This window comes from Malaya genurostris, chromosome 2 (genome assembly GCF_030247185.1).
Source record: "Malaya genurostris strain Urasoe2022 chromosome 2, Malgen_1.1, whole genome shotgun sequence".
Lineage (NCBI taxonomy): Eukaryota > Metazoa > Arthropoda > Insecta > Diptera > Culicidae > Malaya > Malaya genurostris.
The window spans coordinates 3776435-3783567 of record NC_080571.1 but is presented as its reverse complement, the minus strand read 5'-3'; the positions used below and the strand labels follow the sequence as shown (position 1 = coordinate 3783567).

The following is a 7133-nucleotide window of genomic DNA, read 5'->3' as shown; positions in this document are numbered from 1 at the left end:
AAAACACGTTGTTTTTTACCGCTCTAATTTATATAAGGGTGCCAATATTTTGGGATCACCTCTAATTTCGTAAAGCGCCATTGTTCAAAAGTTTGAGCAGTTCGTAAAAAGTCCCCATACAAAATTTGAGCTGAATCAGATATGGGTGAGGGGTGCTGCCCGACGGTTGAGGTTTGAAAACTTTCGATCTTGAAAAATCATCATAGGGGGGAGTACATGATATTTCTGAAATCGAAATTATTTTTGATGCCAAACGTCTTAGAATTGCATGAAACGTCGAGATTTAGTGTCATACAAAAAAAAAATTTTTTGAACACAAATAAAAAGGATTGTTGAAATGATCACTGAACCTTTGAACTCGTACTCTACCCTGAGTGTTTTGGAACTGGAAGCTAAATTCGTGATCGTGTTTCTGGTTCTGAACTGGTTTATGATCCTGAACTCTGAATCAAGATTCTGGTCTGAAGCAGAATTTTAGTAACGGAATTCCGCTCAAGGAGTAAGTTTTGAAGCTCGGAAGCAGAATTCATCTCCGAAATACTTATATCGCTTATACCAAAGAACAAATAATTATCATAGTAATTATTTACGTAAAAATGGTGGAGGCTATGAAAAGAACCGATTAATTTAGTCGCTTCAATGCTCCACAATATTAATGTCATCTCCCCCGAATATACAACGCTGAAATAACAGAATATTCCTCCTACTGGAACTGATTTCTGAACCTGGAGTTGTAATTATATTCAGAAACTGAATTCTTGATACTGTTGCTATACTCAGAAACTGAATAATGATAGTTATTACACTGCTGCCATTATTTAAAATCGTCGTCGCGGGTACGAGAAATGCAAACACACGTCATGAATTTTTTTTCTTTGATACTCATATGGTGTCATACATTTCAGTAAACTTTAGTTATGAATAATTTGAGGTTATGTCATACAACTGAAAATTTTATCATGAATTGCTGATCACATTTCCGATGGCATGTAGCAAAAATTATTATTATACGAAAGATACAACAAGTGATATTCACGATCAAAAACTTATCACTCTCTCAGAGGGGAAATTTTTGAAACGTCAATCATCAATGTTCAAAATCATTTACTCAAAAAAGCTGTTTATTTTATGTGAAAATGGAAATAGTAAAACCAAAATGTAACAATCAATAAAATAAATATAAAACATAAAATAAACTCATACATTTGGTTAATGTTTACACGTGTAATTTGCATTATCGGCCACATATTGGAATTGTTAAGGTGTAAAATCGATTAACCAAACCAAGCTACTTTATATGAAAAACCAGGAAAAAATTGATGGTAATAATTTGCTTAAAACGTAGTGTACGAAATATTGTTGTCTGCTGATGATGGATGGTTTACTAATAATTCATCATATAAGTATTAATAAACCATTAAATTACTGCTGACTTGGACCGGAACCATCGAACTTGTACACTGGATATCGAGGGCTGAACGGTTTGGTTTCAACTGGAAGAGTATCTTGATCCGGTTGGAGATTCGAAGTGCTACCGTGCATAGCTTCTTCATACGATGGAGGGGCTGTGGAAGATAATAATGCAATCTTTATGAAGCTTTGGTAAAATATTCCAAATACTTACGAAGTTCAACCGAAGGAATTTGAGTTGAATCAGCAGCGAGTGATGTTGCTGCGGTTTGTGATGTTGTGGGAGCACCTGCCTTATTATCGGGAAGATATGATGAGAATCCTTCTACATTGAAGCCGTAGCTTGGAGGATGTAGATCTGAGTTTTCGGGCGGTGTTCTTATTGGGGCTAACCTTGTTAATGGAATAGTTCCAATAGTAATTGGTATTTTGAATTCGGGAATCTCTCCAGTGGAAATATGGATGTAAACTACCAGTTCGTAGGATATTGTTATCAATGGACTGACACTACTAGGTGGGGTTGATGGAATCGGAAGGTTTCTTTCAAATCGTACTCTACCCTGAGCATGATTGTCTCGATTTTCGATTTTTGCGATACTCTGCGTGTCGGTACGCGATTTCTCAAACGGTTCTGTTGCGAAGTATATCTCATTTTTGAACAGCTTGATTCGAATACCCTGGATTATTACACTGCTGCCGTTATTCCACTGGACTAACACGGGAATATTTTCACCGGGAACAAATCCGGTGGATGCAACTTCTACCGTTATGTCCAACGGGTCAGATTTGAAAACCCACCAGCCGAATTGTTTGCTCAACTCGAGCTTTTTCACTCCACGAAGTGTAGGATCATTGTTAAGATTGACCTGTTGGAGAACTGTAATCGCTTCACGATAGACCGTATTTTGCTTCGATGGTCTTTCCACGCAGACTGTTACTGTATAACGGATATGTCCATATTGGCCTTCGAACGAGGTGGGCAGTGTGTCGGGTAACGCACAAGAGAATTTGAACACATGTGTTCCCGGTGCAATCTCCTGGGTAGATCCGGTTTCATCGCCTATCACGTACGTGAGCGTGTTAAGATACTCTTCCCGACCATTGAAAAGCTTGGAACCATGTCGATGACCCTGCGGGGGACGTTTTTTCCACTGGACAGCCGTGAAGCCTTCGATTTGAACGTAGATACCTGCAAATGAAGTAGTTTTTTTGACTAATTGGCCAATTGTATCTCAGTACATTTTATTCCATTTATACCGTAAAATTATGCCCTTCAGCCACACTAGAGATGGGCAATTCGCTCCTGAGCTGTTCCAGTGAATCGAATCATTGAAGTGAGCTGACAGCTCACAGCTCTTTTCAAAAGATCCGCAGCTCATCAGCTCACTCATTTGCTACCCAGTTCACTGCGTTATGACGAAGGGAACACGCTACGAGCTGATCGGATCTTCGGCTCTTTAAGAGATTCAATTTAGTCGACATCAGTCAAAAATAAATTAATTTGCATTGCACTTATTGCATCATTGCAAATCAATGATTCAATTTCGATCATGCATATGAAAGAAAACCGGTGCATAAGAAAAACGGCGCACAAAATGAACCTTAAGTTCAAACTAAAAGAGCTGATGAGCTGATACATCGAATCGATTCCCTTTGGTGAGCTGATCGGTTCGGAGCTGTTCACCAAAATGAGCTGTTATGCGCACCTCTAAGCCACACACTTGTTGTGTTTTCTCTAAAATAACAAAATCTAGTTTTTTAGAACAATCAATCTGTCGATTCAAGGAAATAGACCAAATGAAAGAATCTTTAGGGAAAAAACTGATGAATTAAAATTGATAAAATCATCCTCCGACATCTTCTCATCAAAACGTGTTTTATTAAACAAAAAATGACTTCGAGCATTATTCTTCAGCATCTTCATTTCCATACACACCCAAATCTTCATTTACGAAGTATTCGATTTCTGTAACTCTTTTCACGAATCAAATCCCAAATCATGAATTCTTTTTTTACGAAGTAAGTTGCAATCAACGTAAACTTTTCATGTAAACATACTTGGGGGGTATTGCTGTAAGGAGTGTATCGAAAATAAGCTATCCACATTCATTTGTGTTGTACGCATGTATTTGTGATGGTTTTTTGTGCTCAAGTCACAGCATGCTGTGCGTTTGGTTGTTAGCCTTCGTTTGTTTACTTGTTTGTGCGGTTGAAATTCTTCGTTTAAAAGATGTCGCGTATTGAAAAGAAAGTGAAAATTAAGGTTCTGGACACATTACTAAGCGAAAATTGGCGAAGCGGTTTGGAATTTATCATGTTAAAACCAACATCAATAAGTTTGGGGAACACTATTCTTTGGATGATGCTACCAGGAAGAGGAAGAAAACCCGGTTCTTCCAACCCGAAACTGGAATGAAGAACAAATCAATGTCAATACGTGATTTGGCCAAAACAACAGGAACGAGTGTCGGAATGAACCAGCGTATCAAGAGGCGAAATCACCTGAAGACCTACAAGAAGCAGAAAATCTCGAAACAAAGTGTAGAACAGAAGAAGTGAGCAGCAACAAGGGCCCGGAAATTGTATTCGTTTCTTTTGCAGTGTCCGGAATGCATGCGTTTTGATGGACGATGAGACCTATGTAAAGGAGGACTCAAAAACCGTTCCAAGTCCACAATACTTACCAGTCGTCGTTGGGGAGGATGTGAGCGATGCGGACAGGTCGATTCAAGTAAAGAAACTCGGTCGAAAGGTACTGGTATGGCAAGCAATATGTTCCTGTAGTTTGAAGTCAACCATTTTTTACACTACCGGAACTATAAATGCAGAAATCTATCGATCTGAGTGTCTCCAGAAGAGATATAAGAAGAATAGTACACCTCCACAGTTTTGGAAGGATTTAGCGTCGGCTCACTATACCAAAAACACTCTTAAGGTAGCGCTTCGCCGTGGTCACGGGAGTTCGCTGCCTATCCCGGGGTTTCATGCACTTTACCCAAAATTGTGAGAAAACGGGAAAGAAAACGGAAATTCCAAGAACATACGGTTCTAGATAAATAATTTTTCTATCGATTCGTATATAAATTGTGTCTGATAAACGTTTTTATCGAAAGATTTCGTGCGAGTTATAAAAATAAATGAGTTTTTCCTTATTTTTCGCACGCACACAATGTCCACGCATGCATTGGGGTGTGCAAAATGTCACATGCGGTAGACGCCAACAACATTTCTTTTGTTTTCGTTGTTTGTTCTCTCTGCGTAAACGTTGAATATAGATGAGTAGAAAATGTAAGTAAGTATTACTACTTTGTAAAATAATGTCTATTCATGTTTCAGTAGAACCAGAAATCAGTAATGATTTTCATCGCTACTAGCTTTGACGCTTTGTTGAAAACGTAGCACATCCCTACATATGCGAGTTGTTTATAGCGAGAAAAGGAAAAAAAGAAAACAAAATGTTTAACAAAACTCGCACGAAATCTCGCGAAAGAAAAGCTTTCTAACTAATATTTTTCGCCAAATGCATAGTAAAATCATTTACCTACAATCGTATGTTTTTGATTTTTCGAGAATCGGCTTAGTATTGGAGAAATTTGAAATTTAGGGTGAAATTTCGGCGACAAAGCAAGAGGAAGCAGTGAGTTGTCTCGCTTCGACCTGACCACGGCGAAGCGCTACCTTAATTGGCTTGCGGAAAAGGGTATAAATTTCGTTGAGATAAATATAAATCCACCAAATTGCTCTCAGCTTGAACCCATTCAACGTTACTAGGCAATCGTGAAGAGGGTCTTCAAGAAGACTGGTAAGGCAGCTGGGAAGATGCAGGAGCTAAAAAAATGGGCGCAAGTGTCCAATAAATGTGATGCATCACTTGTTCGGAACTTGATGAAGAGCGTTCGATCAAAAGTTCGAAATTTCGTGAAGAAATAACTTAAATTTCATCCGGTTTTTATTATGCTCACGTTTAACCTCGTATAACAAAGGATCAATTTTTAGTTTGAAAAAAATATCATTTGTTATAATAATTTGAAAGAAAAATTTGTGGATAGCTTTTTTTCGAAACACTCCTTATTTTTGAAACTAAAATAACGATCAGTAGCCGGAAGACAATGTTTTAACTCGATTCAGAATCCAAAATGGTGACTTCTGGTTCATTGATTTTCCTTGAATACGATTACAATATGGGTAGATTTTCATGGTTCCGTGGACTTCTGGGATTGATTCGAGTACGACTTCCGGTTCCAGAATTACTGTGTTTCGACATCAGGGGGGCGTATTTTCATATGAAACTCTGTAAAACGCAGCAAATTCTTTGGAGCCTGATAGTAATTTCTCCTAGTTTACAGGTCTCACTAGTCAATAGTCTTAAAAACTCACTTAGTCTTCATCGGTTTTCTATTCCAAAAGATAAAGATCCTCGTAACGCTAATCTACTGCATGAAATTATTGATTAGATCCCGGTATTACTTTCGTTTTAGCCGGAATCTGATTTTCTGCGGGAAATCAATTTGTGTTCCCTACTGGAAATGACATGAAAGTGCATCCATTCAACTGTGTACATGTTTTACAGTATTTCATCTGATATTTGGTTTTTTTTTTGTTGAAATCGATATATTTATGGTAACGAGATTTCTTTCTAAAAGCGACGAAGATCTCGGTAATTTATAGTCTTCCCGAAACTGAGAATCTCGTTAAATGCAAATTACCTGTCAAATGAAAAACACCGAGAATTTTAGTTGTTTTAATGTTTGCCGAGCACTCAGCTGTTCAAATCTCGGAAAAGTTTTGCCGACATTCGGGAAAAAAATCTAAGCGTGTATTGTATCCGTTTTTATCACAATTCGTTGATTGAAAGTAATCGTCAGATCAATTTTTCGACTTTACTAATGACTGTTGGTACAATAGCCCTACAATGCAAGTGTGCAGCAAGTCATGTGAAATGAATCAGTGTTTCGAATCCAATGTCATATGTTGGGATGCATGAGTCAAGCACCGACTTCACGTCACATACCTATGACGTAGTTTGATTCACCTGCGCGTCACGCTTATGTGGTTGCTTCAATAGCCAAGGTCACATGCCTCAACTGGAAAGTTGTCACGCATTTAGCCTTACCATTCACTGTTTCCGCTTCTGTAAGTTGCAGCGCTGCCGTTCCGTTCAATGTTTGACCCACGTAGAAGATGCCGTCGGTGTTGTTATCAAACTTGATTTCACAGCTCACCGTCATCGCTCCGATTGTGCGTTTGTTTTGAGAAACTTGTATAATCGCGAGCTTCACACGCGAAATGACGTTCAACTTCTTCGGCTATTCGATAATGACTACCAAAAACCCAACCGGTCGGGTTTATGTTTCATTCAAAGCTGCACCAATATTGGCTTAAAAGATGCTCAGTGGGCTGCTGGTGTCGTGTGTATTCTGGTTAAAATAAATAGATATCTGTTTCTTTTTCATTCGAACACGTACACCAAAGCCGTCATTCGATATTATCACTGTAAAACACAGACGCAACTGAAAAGTTGTTTCGCGATGAAGCCCATTGTTGCATATTTAAACGTCAGGGTGAGCGTTTGCACCAAAACACGAGAAATTTATCAAATCACTTCGTACTATGTTTTGGATCCTAATGGTACGCGGAACTGCGCCTAAAATAATCCTATGGCAGTCTTACAGCAGTGACGCGATTCATGAAAGTCATTTCATCATTTTCCATGCATCGTATGC

The 7133-nt window shown here is 38.5% G+C and overlaps 1 protein-coding gene across 1 annotated transcript; it reads right to left on the bottom strand.

Moving 5' to 3' along the window:
• Positions 1-1147: 1147 nt before the first annotated feature.
• On the bottom strand, positions 1148-6894 carry LOC131428759 (arrestin domain-containing protein 4-like). Its single transcript, XM_058592802.1, has 3 exons — positions 6524-6894; positions 1625-2599; positions 1148-1565 (listed from the first exon to the last, which is right to left on the bottom strand). The coding sequence occupies exons 1-3, from the start codon at positions 6636-6638 to the stop codon at positions 1423-1425; spliced, it is 1233 nt and encodes a 410-aa protein (XP_058448785.1). The 5' UTR covers positions 6639-6894; the 3' UTR covers positions 1148-1422.
• Between the last annotated feature and the right edge of the window lie 239 nt (positions 6895-7133).

Coding starts and splice junctions, on each gene's coding strand:
- LOC131428759 (XM_058592802.1), bottom strand. CDS start 6,638: ATGACGGTGAGCTGTGAAATCAAGTTTGATAACAACACCGACGGCATC. Junction 2,600..6,523: donor AGAAGCGGAAACAGTGAATG/GTAAGGCTAAAT, acceptor CTTCATTTGCAG/GTATCTACGTTCAAATCGAA. Junction 1,566..1,624: donor AATTCCTTCGGTTGAACTTC/GTAAGTATTTGG, acceptor TATCTTCCACAG/CCCCTCCATCGTATGAAGAA.